This window comes from Stegodyphus dumicola, chromosome 1 (genome assembly GCF_044657685.1).
Source record: "Stegodyphus dumicola isolate Sdum_Otavi_A_Nest chromosome 1, ASM4465768v1".
Lineage (NCBI taxonomy): Eukaryota > Metazoa > Arthropoda > Arachnida > Araneae > Eresidae > Stegodyphus > Stegodyphus dumicola.
In genome coordinates this window covers 203999136-204020917 of record NC_140768.1, presented here as the reverse complement: position 1 = coordinate 204020917, position 21782 = coordinate 203999136, and the positions used below count along the sequence as shown (strand labels likewise).

Genomic DNA, 21782 nt, shown 5'->3' with positions numbered 1-21782 from the left:
TAACGTAAAATTCCAGCATTGTAATTTTAATTTTATGATTTTTGAAAGCCTATGAAGTCACAGAGGTGGAGAAACCGAGATTTCCTGGGTGCTTGCACCCAGGCTAGAGTTCATTATTCCTGATTCTGATTTTGAAGCGAAGATCAAGAGGAGAAAGAAGTGGGGCTTGACCCCTGCGGGTCTTGCTTTCGCGAGCGCCGGCTTTTGCATTGGATTTGGAATATGATTTGACTCCTGCAATGTGAAGTTAAGCTGAAAAAAAAAGATCGGGACGTTTGCCCTGTTGCGGCCTTGCCTTGCTGCGGGCCGCGTGAACCAGCGAGCAGCGGATATGATTTTCTCTCGGCGTTTAGCTAGTGAGAATTTGCGTTGGCCTAAGGTCGTAGAGCATAGGTCGTAGAGCTCAGAATAGAATTTCGATTCTCTTGTTTCAAGAATTGTAATGCAGATTCTCGTGGGGATCCTGATGCGGTATTCCTGTTTTTACCGACTTTGACTTCCTAATTAGATTTTGTTCCAAAGGTGCTCTACGTTTTTGGTGGGTATCGAGGCTTTCAGAATGAAAGAGACTCGTGTAGGATCCGTCTAAGGTGTGCGATCCTGTTTATTCTGCCTGTGTCAGCTGCGTCGATTTTTTTTTCCATTCTTCGATGCTCTGGAATTTATTAATTGTAAGGACAGCTTCAGTGGTGTTTCAACCAAAACATCTTTAAAATTCGCACGATCTGTCTGTCTCCATTAATGATGATTTTGTGATTAAAGGACAGCAGGAATAATGTGGTGCTCGAGTAAACTTTGGACGCTGGACGATCTGTGGAGCTGTCAAATCACCTTATTAATCAGTTTACAAAGGTATTCCCGAGTAAAGGGAGTGTGCGGTATGGACTTCACCCCGTGAGTGATTTGTTTTTTTATTTGTTTTACTTTATTAATTATCTTAATACTCAAGCAAGAGTCGTCATTGGAATGTTTGTTGAAATTTGAGCAATTACTTAAATTAATTAATCGATGTGGAAATTATCAGACTTCTTAAAGGGAATAAATACTTAAAATTAGAAGATGAAATGGGAGAAATACTGGTGTTACTCTTATGATGCAGTAGGATGATAATGTTAATCTTAATTTTTGTAAGCTGTAATTGCGTGTGACATTATGTGTTACTTTTCATAGTAAAAGTATGTGGTAGTATTACTGATCATTTATCCATTATTTAGTAATATAATGATATTCTAGAATTTAATAAATGAGTGTTAAAAGATTAATTGTATTTGTGTTTTTATCTTGTGTATAATTTACTGTGGTCTGTCATGTCCCTCCATTTGTTTGAGCCGGGAGGCTTTTAAGAAACATAGAGTTTTATTGAATTTGGAGTTATTGATTTTTCCTCTGCATAGGTTACTCACAACGCGAACCTAAAGGTTAAATTGTACTACCACTATACGAATGTTTATAAGAATGGCGATATGATATATGAATGTTTTATATTATATTTTTGAGTTAGTGTGTGCAGCACCATGAATCAAGTTTCAAAGTTTTAAAAAGTTATTAAAACCATTAATTTTAAGATATTCAACAATACCAAATTTTTTTTTTGATATAACACTGACCCGAAATGTCTTCTTTATACACACATTTTGGTTGATTTTGACCCGCAGCCAAAAAGGTTACCAACGTCTGTTCTAGACTTTTTCTTTTATTTTAATTCCCCCTTCTTTGTCATTACCAATGGCGTGTCACCATAAACTACGAAAACGTAATAGCGAGACAACTTAAGAAATAGAAAAATTAATAAACAAATAACGAAAACATTAAAAAAAAAGAAGAAGTAACCGGAAAAAATAAATAAGTAAAGTTCCTTATCTGTTCCTTCTTTTTTCAAAAGTCAAATAAAAAAAGTAAAATATCTTGTTTACTTTATTCCCGCCTCTCCGTCTCCCAAAAGAAAAAAAATCACGAGTTTCCAGCAAAATATGCATCCAAATATACCTCAACATGCAGCGGGATAAAGTAAAGATTAGAGGAACGAAAATTCCATTTCACTTTTAAATTATACATTCATTTGTTTTCAAATTAAATGAGATGTTGGATTAGGGGGCAAAATATTCCCGATACTTTTGTATTTTACTTTTGCGCTCTTTTTAGAGAATGTGTTACTCACTGAAACATATTTTCTTCCGACACGTTAGTAATACCTCCGTTTAATGAATTTTGGGAGAGGTCTTTAAGAAAGTAGATTAAAAAAGATAAGTTATCCTTTTCTTCTGTGAAGGTAATTTTTTCAATCGAATAGGCATCGGAGAACTGCAGGATTCGAGCATACGGTTTTTCGCCATTTTGGCTTCTTTTAGTTAAAGTTTTGCATTTTTGTTTTCTTTAGTTAGTACGTAAAATATATTACTGATAAATACAAGCGGCTGAGTATGCGAGGGAGTTGAAAACAACCTCAGTAGAGTGCAATTTTTACAATAAATGTAACTTGATTTGAATTCACACTGTAACTAAATGAATAGTTTAAAATTATTATGTAAGAATATGTTTATATTTTTTTGAAAGCTTTTGTCTCCTAAATTTGCCTAGGTTTTATCTGTGTATGATATATTTACAGAGTGCTTGATAAAAATGATTAGAGCTCTCATTCTCTAAAGTCTGTACAGACCGAAAATTCCCGTTATAAAAATATTCATAATTCCTGAATAATTTAAATACCAAAAATGTATATTCCACAGATATTGGCAGCACCGTATTCAAGCACCACCTGAAAACTCCACACTGAACCTTTTCCTAATATAAAACCTTAATCAATAAAACAAAAAATATTTTATTTATAATCTCTTCTTAAATAATAAAAATATTGAATTTCTGACGAGACTAATCGTCAAAAAGTCAGGAAATTGTCTACATCTAAATCAGGAAACTTATTTTTGAACATTTTTGCAAATTTTTCGCCTAAAGTTATGGAATGTTTTATGTTCAGCGTTCGGGAACATAATGGATATTCGCTAATTCGTTTTCTTTACGGGGACCACATCGAAAATTAGATTCTATATTTATACAACATATTCATTCCTATGTGTCTCATTTTGAAAATCGCTGTAACTGAGCTTGTTACTTGCTTGTTAAAGCAGTCAATTTCAAATATGAAGTCAGTCTTTTCAAATGCCTTACGGATGGCATCTTTACCAAATTACATCAGAGAACTGCTTCATAACATGACTTAGATTTCATATATAAAGTTTATGCAAATGCCGTCAGATATACTTTTCGTCAGATCAAATGCTGTTCCTTTTCCATTTCTCAGATTTTTTGAACAGTTTCATTTGCTCCAAAATAAACTGGCCATCATTATATTCCTGTACATCGCCCTCTTTCTGTATTGAAGCTATGTTCACAAGATTATATTTATAAAACAAATATTTATCGGGCTCGCTAAAACATTTGTAATGCTATGTAGCCAAATCCCGAGTATACCATATAATAGGATTGAACCACGCATTTTAAATGCATGGAGATAGACAAAAACGTAAAAACATAACAAGCAGTTCATCAGAATTTTTTTAGTTAATGAATTTCGTATTTTTAATCACAGTTTCTAATTTTGATGTCAGCATTTACAAGTAATTTATCAAATCCATTAATTTTGTCGTTTTCCATCATAAGTGTTAATATTTCTTTCTCTTTTTCCATTAACATTTCCGTTTTCTTCTCCTGACTGTCGATGAGTTTTCCGTTATATATATTGAACAGCCGTTAAATATGCATGAATATGCATCGTCTTTTAACATTGGATGCTTTCTTGGAAGTCTTAAAATCGCATCATTTTTATCCGTGAATACATCTTCGCGCACAATCACATCTTCACGAAAATTGTACTTTTTGCTCTGTATGTGGTAAAATGTTTCATATTATGTCACCCTATTAATTCAAATAAATTCGTCGTTACTTCAAAAATAATAAATAAAGTCATATTTCAGTAGTGAAATAATTGCTAACATGTGATATGCATTGATTTCGGAAATATGATTTTTTTAAATATATGAAATGCATAACTTAATAACGTACTTTACAGATTAGTTTCATTGTAAAATATTTTGCTATAATATTTATAAAAAATATTTTAACAAAATTTTAAACAATAATTTAGCATGTATTTTAGTACTAATTGAATTTAACAATTCAAAATTATTTATATAAAATTTATATTTCATTAGATGAATCAACCTTAGATTAATACATTTAAATGAAATAAAGTAATGAAACATTGCAAAATAAATCTTATGAGGACTTCAGCATTCTAAAAGTAATGCTGATGAACTATAAAAAAAAAAAAAATGTTAAAACGACCACGTCTAAAAGAGGTCATATCATGACGTTTCAGAGACGTCGACAAATTTCCAAGATGGAACGGCAAATATTTTGCGTCTTCGCTGCGTTGTAAAGACGTCATAAAAGTTACCACGACAACTTTGCAACTTCTCGGACCTGTTTGCAACGTCTTTGCTACATCATGTGCTACTTGGGTTTATGATGTATCTATTCCTACTCTTCATTTCTTTTCAATCTGTGAATTAAATATTACCATGTTAAATGTTTTTTCTTTATTCTTCGCAGCGCCTCCAACATTCATCCACGAACTGCCCGAGATCAGGGGTGCAGCTCGAGATTCTCCATTTATCAGCTTCGAGTGCCGCGTGGAATGCGAACCTCTGTGCGAAATCTTCTGGATGAAAGACGGTTTGAAAGTCACCAATTCCGAATTGTATATCATAAGAAATCGAGTGTTACCTGAAGATCATCTGAACAATTATTTCCGATCGATATCCAGTAGTCTGCAATTTAATATGACAGCCTGGCCTGGACGAAGACTTGAGCGAGACCGGGACAGAGCCAACTATACTTGCTTTAGTACTCCTAACGATGTGGGAGATGGTGTCTCTTCCTCTATGCTCTTTCTTGTAGAATGTGAGTGAAAATATTCTTGTTACATTTCTGTTATTATGATAACCATTTAAAAGGACATAATTGTTATTTCCCTTACAAGTTCGCTTTTCTATATTTATTATTCCTGTGAATATTAATGTGTCAGTAAAGGCGAATGTTAGCAAACTGTCTTTCTTAACATTACTGTAGGATACTAATTATTGGAGTATATAAATAGCCAGTTAAATACTGCCTAAATTATAAAGCGTAAAAGTAATCTTAATAAAAATAATAATAAATAGTAATAAATAGTAAAATTTATCTAAGGTAATAATAATAAATCTTAAATTAATGCTGAAACGTAAAATTAATAATAAAGTCTAAATTAATCTTCATAACTAAAGCGTAAAATTAATTTTGAAGAAATATGAGAAAACAATTTTGAGTTTTAAGTTTTAAAAAATAACTTTGAGGTTGTAAGAATTATTTTTAATCGGGTTCGATTAAGATAAATTGAGGCCGTAGGCACGGTATTTTTTCAACCGTCCTCACAGTTCATTTTTCTTATTTCCATCAAAGAAAGCTAGAGCTGTAAGAAGTTTTAGAATTATTTGCACTTCCTCAGATAGCCATAGGCCTGGACCTGGACCTGTGGGTCTCGGAGTTAATTAATTCTAGCTTGGCATCAGCTCAGAAAAAATGATTTTCATATCAGTATAGCTGACTAGAAGAAAATGCTGATACGATATTTGCTATTAAGCTGAATAAAGAAAACTAAGGAAACTTGGAAAATTATTAAAAACTGATTTTGGACATTCTCACCACTAAATTAATGTAGACTTCTTTTTCCTCCTGTCTCACAACTTCTAAAGCTTTTATAGATAGTTTGACCCTATAATTTGTTTTTAAATCTTGCTAAGATAAATGGAAACATATTTGTTTATTGATGATTTTGATATTTATGGGATATCTGTGAATATAAAAATAATGCTTATTAAAGTTTTGAATTTTTCGAAGCAAATTATATTTTTTATTGTTTCGGATTTTTCAAAGCAAATTTTCGATGAGATATGAGTAAATTTCTCAGACATCTCAGTTGCTGATTTTGTGTCAAGTATTCGTGTGTAGAAAGATGAATGGTACATAGAAATACTATTACTTCCTGTTCTAGGTTAACATTATTTCGGTGTCCACTAAAACATCGCGACAAAAAAAATCGCAGACGGAAACGTCGCTGAGAAAACAGAGCAAGCGAAAACGTCGTGGTACAAAACATTGTAGGAGAAAAGAAGGCAAAGGAAAAACATCGTGGCACAAAGTATCGTCATCGAAAATAAGGCGGTTCAGAAACATCGTCATCGAAAATATGGTGATAAAAAATGAAAGTACCTACAAATCATCGTATGACGATAACATCGCAGACATGCATTTTTCACATTTTAAAAGCTGTAAAATGCATTTTCGCATAATGATTTGGGAGTGCAAGAAGGGAAGAGGAGTATTTTTACTTTTATGTTTCATATTTTTGAATGAACTAATAAATGTCTACTGGAAAAGTAAGAAGGAAACTTAATCATTTAAAATGTTTTAAAATGAGTAGACAATTAATGCAACTTATGCAGCTTATAGCACGTAATAGAATTTTAAATTTTCATAATTAATTAAAAAAGATAATTAATAAATTATTATTTATTTTAAAAAGTTTTACTCATAATTTTCCATGTAAAATAGAGCCTAAAAACGTTAGGAAAAGGAACTTTCTTTCACGTTTGTTAATCTGTTATTGTTTTGGTGAACATTATTTCTTGTTTTGCTTCCATTTATTCTTAAAGTGTCATTAACATTTCTTGCACTTCAAATCTTTATACAAATATGCATTTATAACTTTTAAAACTTGAAAAACGTATGTACGCGATGTTATCGTAATGCGATTTTTACCACGATATTTTCGACGACAATGTTGTTAAACTGTGAAGTTTTTGACCTGCTTCATTTTCGACCACGATATTTTGTAACGCGATGTTTTAGAACCCTTTGCTTTCTTTTCTCTCACGAAGAAATCTCCCACGTTCCCCATGATTTCCCCCACGTTTTTCACTTTGCGTTGTTTTCTTCGCGACGTTTTCGTCCGCAATAATTTTGCCGCGATGTTTTCGGCTGTAACTCATTATTTCCATTTGCGAGGCTTTCTATATGTTTTGATTTATTTCATGCTTGTGGTTTTGCTTTGTTCTTCAAATGAGATTGGAAACGCCGGCACCTTTTCTTACTTAAAATTAATCATTTTGTTCTTATAGTTATTCCTCAGATTTCTACGGACCTGTACAATTTAAAACATTATCAGTAATACAAACAAAATAGTAAGAAACTGTTGCATTTCAAATTTAATTCACTTTTAATTTCCAAGTTTAATTTGCTTCAAATTTGGTTTGTTCGTTTTGCACGCATTAGATGGATTTTTGATAGAACTTTCAACATTTTACGAATAGCCCACTATCTAGCTCCATTAGCTAGCCACTAGATTTTTTCTTGATTCGGTCTTAAACCGCTTTTTAACGATTAATCTTCTTATTTAATTTATTTCATATAAACATGTCAATGAGCATCAACAAATCGAATGAAATTATGTCATCAAACATCTCTTATACGTATTTATTGCTTTCACTCCCTGGATTTGTCAACTAGTAAAATACAAAGTACTCCAAATTAACAGAATATTCTAAAATATGCTGCAAACCTCGTGTGCAAGAGATCCAGTAATATGAACTCATGTCTTGAATATAAAAAATGTGTCTTCATATAACAACATCTGAAATAATTATTTTTCATTAAATAAAGGCATAAAGTCCACATAGCATTAATTAATTTCGAATCTTCATTATTTAAATTATTTTCCTATCATTTTTCTTTGCTATTTTTGCCAGTTCGTTTTAAATATTAGTTTTTTATTCTGTACCTTTAATTTCTGTGGTCCTTATTCTTGAACTAGTAAGCTTATCTTAACTGCTTAGCTAAAAATTGGTTTAATTATTAAAATGAAATTTTATGCCAAGATCAGACTGGAATTCCATTTTAATCTTATGATATGTATACTAACGTCGTGAAAAGTAAATTGTAAGTTCTTAGAAATGATAGACTTCGAAATTAGATTTATAGATTTCAGCTTATTTTCTTAGCTTAAAATCCCTTAATTTTTTTCAATAGCTCTTAATCAAGTTATGGTTGTTGGGCTACGTCTTAGTATATTACAATCGCAAACTGGAGCTTTAATGGTAATAACAGCAGCAAAAGAACCAACTGTCCAAATTTGTTAAAACTTTCCTTAATTTTATTAATCGATATTCATGTAACTAAGATTCCTTATAGTAAGTTGGCATAGTTTTCTTTTGTTACATATTACGGATTTGCTTTATAGATCTTTTACAATTCGTTGTTTCGCAGATCCTCCCGAACTGATGAGTCTGTCTGAAAATGTGGTAAGAGTGCGTGAAGGAAATGTGCCTCCAGATGTGGAATGCTCAGCTTCTTCATGGCCTCCCAGCACTTATCTTTGGCTGAGAGACACAAAAGTACTCGCAAGGGACGAGACACTGTCTTTCAATCAAAGCGTGACTAGAGAGCACATGGGAACGTACATCTGTGTTGCAGAGAACAGTCACGGGAAGTCGCAAATAGAGCTGAGACTAGAAGTGCTATGTAGGTACAACTGCATGTTTTGTGATTTTCATTTCTTAATCACATACTCCGTCTAAATTGACTGCAAATTTTATATTTACATAACTGAAATTATACTTAATTAAAACAAACAATACTTCCCTAACAATGAAAGCCATCAAAATGAAAGATCAGCATCAGTTTTCAACAACAATATATCCAAATGATTTGAGTGATACAGAAAATTATCATTTTCGAAATACATTTTATCGAGTGAATTAGTATATTCGAAATGAATTACATATTTTAAAAATAATTGCAACAACAAATCGATAAAATAAAAGTTTACTTTTTTATTTTAGATATCTTAAGAATAATTAAGAAGAAAAATATGTTTTCTTTCCGTTACACTTCTTATTAATAATTATTCTGTCTTTTCCATATTCCTGCTGATTCGATACTCATGATTTCAATAATTTATCATTGATTGTTAATTATTCAATCATTTATTGCGATTCATAGTGCGCTAAAATTTTTAAAACCTGAAGTTGTAAAGTTTTTATGATATGAAAGTTTTGCCTTTGAATTCGTCAGACTGTAATGACACAATAAATGATATAAAAGGCAACTGATATGTGTTCGTTACTGCCTTCTGTCAGCAATATACACATTCAGTAAAATTAAACACCAGCAATTCATGTTTTATTTCATTTTTAGCGAGTTGGGAAAATAATATGATTTTTGCTTTATTATTCCTTAAAATTAAACATGATGTTGTGCAAATTAGGTATAATACATTTTATTGGGCTCTTGTCTCGTAAGAATAAAAATAAAATGTGAAGTCTCTTTCATACGCATGACAGAAAGAAATATAAACACTATAAATTTACAATTATTTTATATTTATTAATTTATTTATACTATAAATTTACAATGCAGCATTGGATACTTTTTTAATGTTGATAATACTATTTTATTCTCAGTTATCAACTAAAATTCATCATATTACATAAAGATACGTGAATATTGCAATAAATGCAATATTCACGTAAAAGCATATTCGCGTTTCATTCGCAATTTCATGTAACCATTAAGTCCTTGGAATATGCTGTCGGGGATGCTGGCTATTTTTTCATCGTCCTGAATTATTCATTAGAGAGAAAATATTATTAAAACTATATTATGTTATCCGTAAACTATAATTCAGTTATTTATCGTAGAAAATGTTTTGTGAAAGAATATCTACTGAAAATGCTTTAATGTGAAATAAAAGCAAACTTAATAAAATGTGTAGCTGTTAAGCGGCCTATATTTTTGCTTCTTTTTTGTACGTAGAAAAGGAATATATAGCAAAGCAATGCTTTTTATTCAGTCATTGGTGTAAAGTGTCATAAAGCAGAGTGTAAAGTCCCTTAGAAAGCGTTAATGAAGGTTCATTGTTAAATGTAATGCACGACTGGCATCGGTCGCTTTTTTTAACAAAAGTATCGAAAACAACCCGATGGAAACTTCACCATTCATGTTTCAAGGCAATAACCAGGTCCTTTTATACTCTGTTGGATATTCCACCTTTGTAAAGCAGCTTACAGAACCATCGCATGCAAGCTCGGGATTTCGGATGAGGAAATTATGCAAGTAGTTTCTTCCGTTTCCTATACTTTCCAATAAAATATCAACACAAAATGAATAATAAGAATGGACTTTATCCTGTAAAAACGTGAATTTCTCTCAGTACTGTTTAGAAGCAGCTGTTAAATAAATCTCCACAGTGCTAAGATATATATATATAATATATATATAAAACTCGAATAAAATATTGTATATATATCTGTAATAGATTCAGTAGTAGAACGCGGGTGGTTGCATCCACAATGAACAGCTAGAATTTCGACGCCGTAGAATGCTGAAACGCCGATCCACAAGGAATAAGAAATTTGACAGTCAAGGTATATTTAATTTAACTCTTATTCCAGTAAACATGTTGCGGCCACAATCAAGTTGGCACATTAATTATGCCTGTTCCAAAAGGCTTACATTTTTGATAACTTTATAGCAAGAAAGCAGCAGTAGACAGACAGTAGTCGAACTAAGCCGAAACGGGAAAAGCAAGTGCGTTATGTTCAGAGTGAAATCTTAATTCAGACTGAGTAAGTATTGGTTCTCAATGCATTTTGATTTGGATGATCAATATTGCTGTAAAATTACTATTGGCTGTTTGAGTTTTACATCATCAGAATTATGTAAGAGTCATATGACATAGATTTTTCTCGAAATGACACAGTACAAATAGAGGTTACTATTTTTAGAATATAGAAGGGAATTGATTTTTCTGTTAATTTAATCTTTTACATATGCTTTATTTTTCTTACATATATATAATGTTTCAAGAATTTACAGTTCATTAATGTTCTTGATCTAAAAATACGACATCCATTTTACAATTAATGTTATTTCAATACAGTTTTAAACCCACTGCTTCAAAATGTTAGCTTTATTTCATTATTACATGCTCTCATATTAATAGAAATATCTGTGCTTCTACTCAGCTAGGTATTTCACCTGGCATTTAGCAGCGCGTCAGACTGCACAACGATCAATAAAATGACTTCTTTGTTCCTAGTCTTCCGTCAAGTTCTTAAGTGATAAATGTGTGCTAGAGCCCACCTATGGGACTTGTCACAGGTCTTATAGCTCCAGTTAAATGTATGATTCCTTTATTATTTATGGTGCAATTAGATACAAAAAGCCAAAAAATTTGCATATTTATTCCAAAGGAGTTTGTCCCTGAAGGACTATTGTTTTCGTTTTGCGATTTTGCTTTGAAACCTTTAAAAGGCTGTATCACTTTTCAAATCGTTGCCACCAAGTACTATCGCCCTGTATTATATTTGAAGAAATTAAATAGTGAAGAATCTGCATAAATGTATGTATTTTTCTCGCTTTGTGATAAAACAACGGTACATAGAACCATCCAGTTTTGAATGACGTAATCCTCCTGCGAATACGGGCATTTCAAAGCCAAAATTTGAAATTTGGAATTTGTTTTATTATCGGTTTCATATTTTGCAAAACTTAACGAATTTTTGATTAACAAACTCAGCGATTTCAAAGCGAGCAATTTCAACACTATACGTGGGGGAAAAAACCTTTTTATCTACAGCGCGCGGAACTGTGTATCGGAAATTCTAAAGATACGCTCATTTTAAAATCACTTTGCGACATTGCTGTTAAACTGAATTTTATGGTTAAAGTGCAAAGAACATGATATTTAATAAATAAAGGTAACACACACAACGTTAAAAAAACGCCCCTTTGAAACGTAATTTAAAATCTGAAACCTTTCAGATTTTTCGAATTATATTTATTTCCTTAAAAAACAGCAAGTCGATACTTACATTTTTGTAACCATACCAATTTTTCTTCTTTTACCAAATAAAATAATTAACAATTAAAAAATGTTTGCTTAAAATAACCACTGTATTTCTCATACACAAAAATAGATATACCATTCAATAATATCACTGGCAATCGTTGTCATGTGAAGAGATATAATATTGTATTGAATTGATTTATTAATTACAATAAAGCACATAGGTGCTATCTGTTTAAGCTCTCTTGAGATTTTCACGGAGATAAAACTGGGGAATAGAATCTGCGACCACTATATCTTTCTTCTCTGGTCCCATACTTCTCGACAATACATTTTAATTGATAGAATGTTTAAATGTCATCCATTCCTAAACAACATTGCAGTTAAAAATACCTATACGTTATCAAAAATTAGAGCTTGAGCCAACTTTGTGTCAGTTAATTATCATTAGTTAATCACCATGTGATATGGCCCTGATAAAACACTTTTCTTAACATACATAACTAAATTCTTAAGTGGACTAAAGTAATTTAATAATTAATCATAATACATCGTCTACTCTTTTTAAGTTTGAAAAACTAGCTAGAATTTGCGAATCAAATTGATTTATGTAACTGGAATACAGCTCTTCTTTAAATCAATAATACTAGCATCTTTCTTAATTCATACTCAGTCATAAAAACAAATGGAATTTTTTATTTATGAATTATTTTTCAAAATCAGTAAGTGTAACTGAAATGTTTGGAATCTGATACATTACAACTTTAAAAAACTTAAATATCATAAGGCAAGAAATACAAATTAAATGAGCTAATAAATTTCCAAATATTTAATGAATTTATTAAGTCGTTTTGTCAAAATAAAAAAAATCTAATTTAATAAAGCGAAATGGATTCTTTTATTTACTACTATTATTCTAATAGCGAAGCTGAAGCTGAATATGATGTTATATGCGATTTCATTTATGGAGTAATTTTAATAGTAATTTTTATCCCCCTTCAGAAGAGCAAGTTCGAAACGTATATTTTATTACTCTATTTGCTTACCATTGCGTTTAACGTTTACAGATTGCCTTTTTAATGCAGCTTCACTTCACTCATGTAAAATAATTTATAATGTGAGGCACATGTAATATTTTAATTATGTTTCTCTTTTCATCTTCTGAGAAGATTAAAATGCTATAAAATTAAACAGCATTTTTTCAGACACGTATGCGTTTTACTACGCAGAAATAAAGTTTTGTGGCTTTTCAAATGGTTCTGTCACGTTAATGGTTTGCATTAAGAAAATAGTATTATGAGTGCGCTATTAGCTAACGTGGGTTATTTATTAGTATTCCTCTTTAACGGGCACCGCGTGCTGATCTGTGTTATATAAAATATGACCAATGACGACAAGAAATATAATATTGTTGCTTTCAGCGGGTACATGGATTTGGAGTAATTGATGATAACACTTGGATGAAGAATCAAAACAAAATTCGTTCGCCAGTATTACACAAAACATTTCCAAAGACACGTTTACAATAGTCGAAAAATTACGTTAAACATGTTGAAATAATCACCAACACAGTTTTCAGGGTATAACGCTGAAGGCAGCTTCACGGCAAAGCACTGAAGTACAGCTCCCGACTCGATTGATCGCTCACAAAGTAATCTCTGAACTCAAGACACAACTACTACTTTATCCGCGTACAGGCAGGCTATATATAGCTTTAACCTACCTTCGAGAATATTCCCGAAAACACCTTTAAGGATGCGTTCTAGAATGTTCTCGTTCCGTCTATGGCCAATTTTGTCTCGCCAAATATGACAACTTTGCCTTTCTCTGCCACTTTCTCGCAACCCTAACCCCGCTTTGCAGGAAAGCTGTCTCACCTCAGCTCGGCATTTAGCAACAATATGTTACATTTAAATACATTTTGAGTCACTCACTAGGTGCGAATTACTTTTACCTCGGTAGGCAAATATAAACATTTATTTTCTAATCAGTCATATTCTGGATTAGCAGTTGTCAAGTGACTAACAAATTTTATTCTTCGAGTTTTATCCTTAATTCTTAAATTAAGTAGAATATACATCCTAATCCTATTTTAAACACGAGATATTTATAACATGTTACGTTATCTAGCATACCATTTTTTTAACTTCTTAGTATTTTAAATAAACATAAAAAATGATATGTTTAAACAAGTGTCCTTAATGAAGTTTTTCTTCTTCGTTTATGTTATAAATCAGAACTGGCAATTACCGTATGAACAGTTGCGTTTAAAACTATACCTTCCACACTTCATTTTGCCGTTTTTCTTTTGAGATTTTGTACAAATTCGTTTACATCAAGAGGATTTTCAGATCTATCTGTTTTTGCTTTCAGAATTGGATGAATCTGAATTTCCTCTCATATCAAATGTTTAGTTCTATTAAGAGTAATGTTAAATTTCTTTAACAGTTAAAAATTCAGAGCAATTTTACTTTGAAAATTATAGTTTACACTGTAAGGTCTAGTTTTCCTAGCTATCGTAAAATATGACTAGATCTACCAAAGTGTGATCCTTGCGAATTCTCACAGAGGCTTGAAGATGGATAAAACCAGGGTAGGTGCAAAAGGCCCTTTTATTGATCGATTTAACAGATGTCATGGACTTACATGCTTACAAAAACACCGAACACTCACGGTGAGAACTTAAAAGATAATGTTACACTAAATTTAAAGATAAAGAGTAGTGCGAGATTACACAATTCAGTTTAAACTAACAGTCTGACTCAGAACCTACAGGATAATAACTTGGCGGCAAGAATATTCAGCCAGTATTAAGGTTAACAGCTGATAGAAACTAACAACGTGCGCTCACAATAGCGAAATCATGCTCTGTCTCACTTTTTCGCTCCAGTTTAAATACTCTTGTTCACCCTAACTCATTTACATCCTATCGAGGAAATACGAGGGGAATAAGTAAAATCAGGAAAGGCTCACAAAACAATATAACTATTAGTTAAATTAAATAGAACCCAACACAACATGAACATAAATTAATATATTTAATATAATTTTCTTAATTAGAATTTGTTTTTTGCCATCAGTAAAACATGTTTTCCCTTTCTCCTATCTACATATTGAAAGTGTCAAGGAAAGAGGTGAAAATTTTTGTAACAAAAAACTGAGAATATCGAAAATGAAGACAAATATCGTGTGCTTCAATGTGATTGGATAGCAATGTATGACCTTGAAACACAATAAGTTTTTAAAGATACTTTCATTTATGTTTGCAAAAGTGTTTAATTTGATTGGGCATAATGTGACATTAGTTTGTATACGTGTCGACATAGCCAAGGAAGATATGTATTCAATTGAGGATATTATTAATTCATTTATCAACGTATTGAGCAAATCAGTGTCTTGTAGTGTATAAATGCACCATATTACAAAAAAAATTTCAGTTACGATGAGATTTGTTACTAAATTAATATCTGTTAAAATTTCCAGCTTGATTTTAATTGAAAACACTCAGCGATTACAATTCGTGATTCGAATTATTGTTTGCAAGAGAATCAGGAAACTTAATCTGCATTTGTAGGGACTATTGCTTTTCAGACTCAGAAAACGGGGAAAATCAATGCTATTGTTCCCTACATTCTTTCCCACTTAAAGAAGGACTGTGAAGTGGCAGGTGATTGAGTCTACCAAATCCAAGTGGTGACAAGTTATTATCCACTACATTTGTTAATTTGGAAATCCTGTAGAGACTACTTTTAGCCGATAAATGGAGGAAATCAGCTGTGCCTCACCGGTATTTGAGCCTTTGGGATTACTAAACCCTTACACAACTGCACGCACACGGGAAGATGCAATTAATTCCCAAAATAATAAAAATAATACCAAATAATTTTATTTTTAATGATGAAATATTATTATTAGTCCAAACGGGCTTTGTCCCTGACGGACTATTGTTTTCGTTTTGTGATTTTGCGTAGAATCACTTTAAAATGTCCCTTTAATTTTTCAAACTGTTGCCACCAAATGTTAGATTCCTGCATTATATTTGAAGAAATTAAATAATGTAAAATCTGCATAAATGTATGTATATTTCTCGCATCGTGATAAAACAACGGTACATAGAGCCATCGAATTTTGAAGGACGTAATCATTCTACGAATATGGGCATGTGGAAGACCAAAATTGAAATTTATATTTTGTTTTATTATCGGTTTAATATTTTGTAAGCCTTTAACGAATTTTTGAGTAACAAACTCAACGATTTAAAATCGAGCAATGGCAACACTCTACCGGGGGGGCAGGGAAGCCTTTTTATCTCCAGTGGGCGTGGAACTGTGTATCGGAAATTCTGAAGATATGCTCAATTAAAAATTATTTTGCGTCATTGCTATTGAATTGAATTTTATGGTTTAAGTGCAAAGAACGTGATATATAATAAATAAAGGTAACACAAACTTTAAAAAACGCCCCTTTGGACGTAATGTGAAATCTGAACCTTTCAGATTTTTATTATTATTAATGTTATTTTTCTCTAAATGCATACAAGTTTTAAAAACCAACCTAATGCATTTTAAAGACCGATTACATTTACACAAAGCACGTCAAAGTTACAATACTTCAGATATTTCAAATGATGATAAAATGTTTTATTTACCATATTTTAATTTTTCTTCTATATGAATCTTGTTATTTTAAACTTCAGGAATTAGAAATTAAAAGAAAATAACAAAAGTACTCTCCTTGTGTAAGCAAAACATTTTACAAGAGTTGGGCCGTTTACAACCAACAGAGCAATAACTATCTAAGAATGTATCAACGATACATCATGCATTTACACAAAATGGAAAAAAAAAATTTCCAGTTTTTGTAAATGCTTTTTTTTCCCTTTGTAAGAAAAAAAAATATTTTTTTCCAAAGGAGCGTTTTTCATACTTTTGTATGTTAACGTTATTTATTAAATATAATGTTCTTCGCACTTAAACCGCAAAATTCGACTCAACAGCAATATGGCAAAATAATTTTAAAATGAGCATATCTTTAGAATTTCCGATACATAGTGTCGCTAGCTGGAGATAAAAATGTTTTTCTTCCGTACAGTGTTGCCATTTCCTCACATTGCTTGGAAATCTTTGAGTTTGTTAATCAAAAATTCGTTAAAGTATTACAAAATATAAAATGGATATTAAAACAAATTCCAAATTTGGGCTTAGGTGCATATGTTCGGGTACAAACGTACGTTATTCGAAATTGGAGGGCTCTATAGGTACCGTTGTTTTATCACAATGCGAGAAACATATACACATTTATGCACATTCTTCATCATTTAATTTCTTTAAATATAATACAGGGCTCTAATATTTGGTGGCAACTATTTGAAAAGTGAGCCGACATTTATAGTGAACCAACGCAAAATGCCAAAATGAAATTAATAGCCCTTCTGAGCTAGGGCTCTTTGGGCTAATAATTAGGTAGCGTTATAATAACGAATAAATATTTATTCATTTGAAATTTTAATTTTTTAATGATAGAATTTACAAATTTAAAAAATAGGCATACGTCATTGGCAATCTTAGCCTTTATTTATTCCGACTCTTATCTATAGATTGTTTTCTGTGGAGATAATTATTGAACTAGCGACACTCGCTTAAGCAAATAACTAAGACTTCTGAACCAGACATTATAAAGACTGTAGAAATCAAACAATATCTATTAAAATGACTGGTTAAGGGATATTACATCAGTCGTTTTTGCATAAATGTTTTCACTTGCAACGCGGCAGTAGTTTTTAATATATTATTCATTCGAACAAAATGTACTGAAATTCTAAGCAAATTTTGTAGATATGTAACAAGAAAATGAAATTTCAAATTTAATCTCACTGAATCTCGGTCGTCATGTAGAGTCATTAGGTTAATTGGAAGCAGAAAAGATGAAAAATATGCAACCGCCTTCGCCGGGAATCGAACCGCGGACCTCTGGAATACCAGCCCAGTGTGCTACCTTTACACCACGAAGGCACGCTAGGGAAGTGGGAGAAATACCTTATAGTCATATTGATTTTTTTCATTTTCAAAATTAACGCTTTAATTTCTTGTCTAAGTTCAAAGAAAGTATTTGAATTTATACATCAGTTTCCAACATTTGTCAACTGGACATGATACCCTTTATTTCATAAACGATTCTATTTAAATATGTTCACACTTATGATACGTTTTGCTGATGTGCTTATTCGTTCTTTAGTTGGCAGAAGAAAAAAATAGCAAACAGCCTCAAAGGAATTAGCGATTAATATAGAAACATACCCATTTCATGCTATCGAATTTTATTACATAGGCTTAGCTAAATGAAGTAGATAATTTCAAGGTCTTATAGGAGCAAGAATTTTAATAATATGGCTGAAATAATTCCACGATCAGAAGCATATACCCTAAAGTTGTAGATTTCTACTTGTGTAGAAGTATAAATCATTGTCCTTCAAAGCTTACTAGACTGACAAACGAGTTACCCTTTTAGTTTGAATTAATGTGATAAATTCCTGAGATGCTTGAAATAACATTTAAATTAAACAGAAGGCACCATTTGTGCTCAAAAACAAAACTTCGCCACTTGCAGTTACTTAAAATAATTTAAGTTGAAATTCAAATTCAAACCACTACACGAAATGGCCTACTTAAGCTGGCTCACTTATTATAACTGCGCGCTTTTAATGTCGGCAAGCAAAATAACTAAAGCCGAAATAATCGGCTAGCGATAATAATTAATTACAGGCAATTCTGCCAATAGCTTTAACTGTGAAACATTCAAAATCCTCGTTGTAAATACTTAAACAACTAATCTGCATTCTGGTCAGAATAACGGAAAGCAGACTTTAAAGTAAAGGTTTAAATCATGATAATTTGTCAATTAACATAAAACATCTTATAATGTTTACTTGGTTATATAACAAATATTCTGTGTTTAACCCTTTTATTAAAGGACTGATATCAATTTCATAATAATATTCTTCCCAAACATGTGTTAACATGATCACGTAAACAGTTGAAATAATTGTTTTGATGCTTTGTTTAAGATAAACCAGTCATGTAAGGAGGTGAGGGAAATGTCGACCCTCGATATTTTACCATAAAATTAGTCAAATGTTGTTAAATCCCGACTACTTGGTTGGCATCATGTTAGAACTAAATTCTAGTCTGTTGAGCGGATGATCAAAGTCCGAGGCAGACTTCCCTGCCCTCCCCTGTAAACACGAAATAAAATTTGCTTTTGCATATTCAAGCACCCAAAAATCCTGCAAACGGAAACATTTCGAGAAATTAGCTGATGTAAAAATTTTGAAGTTAATTTTAAAGGTTAGTTTCTCACGAGAAAAATATGCGAAAACTTCCCGTAATTAAAATGTTTATTAGGAAACTGAATTCATGTCTTAAATATTAATATTTAATAATTTATTGGCATCGGTACTGGATACTTGGTGGATGAAAAAGAGATTTTGCACTGAAAGTGTGACAACTTTTAATATTTTAAATAGCACCTATGAATAGCTCTAAGTATACTTTATTAGCAGAAAGGGTGTTAATCTAGGCGGCCTATTAATTTCGTATTGGCATTTTGTAGCGTTTAACTTTTCAAATTGCTGCGTCTAAATATTGTCGCCTTGAATCATACTTTTCAAATTGTTACCACTAAATATTATAGTCCTGCATTATATTTAAAGAAATTTAATAATGAAAGATTTGCATAGATGTATGTATGTTTCTCGCATTGTGATAAAACAACGGTACCTACACCCATCGAATTTTGAACAACGTACGTCTGTTCCCGAATATGGGCATCTGGAAGCCCAAAATTGGAATTTGTTTTATTATCTATTTCATATTTTGTAAGGTATTTATGAGTTTTTGATTTAGAAACTCAACGATGTCAAAGCGAGCAATGACAACACTGTACGAAAAAAAATTTTTTTTTATCTCTAGTGCGTGGGACGTTGTATCGAAAATTCTAAAGACATGCTCTTTTTAAATTATTTTGTGATATTGCAATTGAATTGAATTTAAAGAGATTTAAGTGCGAAGAACATGATATTTAATAAATAAAGGTAACACAAAAAATTTTAAAAAAGATCCTTTGAACATAATATAAAATCTGAAAACTTTCCGTTTTTTTATTTTATTTTTATTAATTTTTAAATTATATTTGGTATTTTAATTCTTATCTTTAAAAGAGTCAATCTTTTAAACTTCTGACAATGCAGTATAATGAACTATATTTTCATTTAGGCAGTTAATGAAATGGCGTTCATGGACGCCTAATTAATGACGAAAAACAAATTAGAGCAATAAAAGTTTTTTATAGGAATTTTTTTTTCTCCTTTAATCTAAGACATTGCAAGCTACCTATCTTCAAACACAGTAAACAACCTCGTGTTTATTGAAGAGTAAAAACATAAGCTCAGCAAGACTTTTGTCAGCTGTCTTCAGAAACGGTGATGGTTTATGTAACAGAGTAAGTTCCGACGAAAACATATACGTGACCAGTATAAAACATGAAAGCAAATATAGGAATTCGCATAAAAGTAATAAAAAGGGAGTGGCAAGAAATCGCATATTTCTTGCAGAAATATATTTCCCCCAAAACGTTTTGCATAGAATTTCAATATCGGGCGACTGAGTGATACTTTATTATTTTTCACTGCGAAAGCTTCGATAGGACTCGGTGATTCTTTTTGGAATATTCTTTTTAACCTTTTCTCCTGGAATTTAAAATATATTTCTAGAGAGTCAATTTTTACAAGGATCCCCTGGGGTGTAAGAAGATGGATCTGTTGCTACTGCTAGCGTCATCTGTATCTCACGGAAATAAGATTTGATTCTTTGTTGAATTTTTTTTTATTTTACCTCGTTATTATTCCATGGCAAATGTCACCAAACTGCCCTATATATTCAGAGCGAATATGGCCTGAGGAGAGCGGACACAGTTTTCGATTGACAGAATAAGTTTTATACACTCTGGCAGACAGTTATGAGCCAAAAAATGGTCATATAACCATAAACTAAAGCAATCCAAGAGAGGGAATAAATTGATAGCTAGGATCCAAACAAAATTTTCGATGACATTATAGGAATCCTAGCCTGGAAAGGATCTGTGGAAGATGATAATGGAAACAGTAATCTAGCCGAATGTTCCAGACAGCATTTATAGGAAGTATCCTATGACATTGTTGCTGCCAGCTACCTATGAACATACCAGTCAAGTTATTCGGACCGTTATCCTTCTCCCATCTTCTTCCCTGTTCATCGGTTTAAGCACAAGCAAAGCTCCCATTAACGTTTATGTTTACAAAATATACGTATGCTCTTTTGGTAAGGAATCAAGTTTCCCACTACGCCATAAAATTCAACAATCAGCAATGTAAATTCAATTTCTATACTATTATTTTTGCGTTAAATAAACGTAGATTGCATCAACAGGAGAAAAAATCTAATCGGATATCAAGTTAAAATGAATGATTATAAGTTATTTCTCCCACTTTCTTAGCATGGTGTAATGGTGTTCTCCGTGGTATAATGGTCAGCATGCTCAGCACGTATTCAAGAGGCCCGCGGCCCGTTGCTCATTTTTCACCTCTCCTGCTTTCAGATAATATCTAATGTCTCTAAATTGGCGCCCGAACTAAAAAACGTGGTGGGTGATGATTCTCCACCACCAGAATTTGGCAATTGGGTTTTCTAGGATCATAAATCCTTTAATTTTCAAAGATTATTATTTTCATCTATTCCTTAATTTGTTTATTGACACAGAAGGTATGAAACTCGATTCTTCAATTGCTTATGCTAATGAATGCATTTAT

The 21782-nt window shown here is 31.8% G+C and overlaps 1 protein-coding gene across 1 annotated transcript in view; it reads left to right on the top strand.

The window, feature by feature from the left end:
- LOC118199035 (hemicentin-2-like) overlaps positions 1-21782 on the top strand; it is a gene marked incomplete at its 5' end in the record, with an annotated part of 837377 nt that overhangs the window by 375498 nt on the left and 440097 nt on the right. The window contains 2 exons of the mRNA XM_085806510.1: positions 4609-4959; positions 8359-8613. Coding sequence (XP_085662636.1) covers positions 4609-4959; positions 8359-8613 — 606 coding nt within the window. The remainder of the gene's footprint in view (positions 1-4608; positions 4960-8358; positions 8614-21782) is intronic.